The sequence below is a fragment of the Camelina sativa genome, chromosome 20 (assembly GCF_000633955.1).
Source record: "Camelina sativa cultivar DH55 chromosome 20, Cs, whole genome shotgun sequence".
NCBI classification, from domain to species: domain Eukaryota; kingdom Viridiplantae; phylum Streptophyta; class Magnoliopsida; order Brassicales; family Brassicaceae; genus Camelina; species Camelina sativa.
Window position 1 is genome coordinate 28874495 of NC_025704.1, and position 1715 is coordinate 28876209.

The following is a 1715-nucleotide window of genomic DNA, read 5'->3' on the forward strand; positions in this document are numbered from 1 at the left end:
TTTTTTTTAACAGGTAGCGAGCAATTCATGGCACAATGTAGAGCTGATGCTTCAAGAGAGCTCTATCGATAACTCAGGTAGCTTAATCGTCTACTCCACCGTCGACGTTGACTCAATCCAGCTCGCGATGAACGGTGAAGATTCTTCCAATATCCCGATTCTACCCCTCGGGTTCTCCATCGTACCAGTGAATCCTCCGGAGGGTATTTCCGTCAACTCGAATTCTCCTCCGTCGTGTCTTCTCACCGTCGCGATTCAGGTTTTGGCGAGCAACGTCCCAACAGCGAAACCGAATCTCTCCACCGTCACCACCATCAATAACCATCTCTGCGCCACCGTCAATCAGATCACCTCCGCCCTGACCAGCTCCGTTACGCCAGCGATCGCATCTTCCGCCGCCGTGTCCAAACAAGAAGCCAGCTGATTGACCGAATTACCCCTAAACCTCCTTGCTTTTTTCAATCTCAGCGCAGTACCAAGTTAGGGGCAAATTGGTAAAAGAGGGAGGTTAATAGGTAATTCGGTTATGGCTTTGAGGGTAGTTTGGGTAAATAACGTAGCGTCTAAATGGGATAAGCCTTTTAGGTTATTTTCGGTTTATGTAAGGGTAAAATGAGAAACTAAGTTTATGTTTTTGGCTGTTTTGTGGGGGAGGGCTAAAACGGTAATTAGAGGAAGTCAAGAGCGCACCAGGTTGGGTAAGTTGACCTTTTTGTTTTCTGAGTAGGATTATCGGTCTAACCGGTTTTCGGTTTAGCAGAAAAGTGTAGCTGGTTCGGGTATTGACTTTCAACTTGGTTTGGTTTGACTCCTTTGAAATGTGTTTTTGGCTTATTTTGCAATTAGTTATGCTGCTACCGTCTTCTTTTATTAAAATACTTTGGCTTTACCTATTTAATGCTTTGGTCTTTTCAATGATTTTCTTTTATACAAGTATCGATATGGGACGACATATATTACCATTTTTAGTTAAAAGATATCATGTAGTACTTCTCGTGGGAGGGATTTGAATGTTTGCTGGTTGAGTCTCATAATGATTTAGTATCATGCATGCTAAGTGGGAAAATGGTATATTTCAACCCAAACAATTTAAAAAGTATTTTTTCTACCTATATAATAAAATAATGTATTTTTTAATTTGAACTATTAATAAAGTTCAAATAAATTACATGAATTTTTATTAGTAGTGTCAATATCCGCATTGACTAATTTAAACATTAGTCAACTTTAAAAATGCTAATGAGTCATGATATGGACGCTCACGATGCATGACTTGACGCTGTTGAGGTATGATGTAAAAATTATAATTACAAAAATACTCTTAACAAAACTAATATTTTTAAACTAAATAATGTTATTTGCATAAAAATTTCACAAAATATTTTTAAAAATTAATCGATGATCTTTCAAACATAATGCATAATTAATTTCAAAAAATATTTCTTAAATATGACTCTTATTAGTTATTACTTCAATAACTAGATCCATTTAACTAGAATGATTAGTAGTGACATAGAATATGGGAGATCCCTGGCCTCTGCTCAAGTCGTGATTTCGTTTGTTAACTGGAAGAACCACAACCCGCTTATTCCTATGCTAACTAGCGTTTCTAGTTCTCAACATCATCCCTTCACCCGCACCATTTGGGTGTTATTATCAACCCACCATACCAAGCCTAATCCTTGGCTAGTCTTGGATCTTGTCCCACTTGTATG

General features: G+C 38.0%; 1 protein-coding gene across 4 annotated transcripts in view; it reads left to right on the plus strand.

Moving 5' to 3' along the window:
• LOC104771956 (homeobox-leucine zipper protein HDG5-like) overlaps positions 1–1104 on the plus strand; it is a 7436-nt gene extending 6332 nt beyond the window's left edge. For 2 of the 4 annotated variants that reach the window (XM_010496584.2, XM_010496583.2), the window contains one exon: positions 260–1104. In XM_010496584.2, the coding sequence (XP_010494886.1) occupies positions 260–424 (165 nt within the window). In that variant the 3' untranslated portion in view covers positions 425–1104. Of the gene's footprint in view, positions 1–13 lie in introns of all 4 variants that reach the window. The other 2 variants (XM_010496589.2, XM_010496588.2) reach the window with 1 other exon arrangement.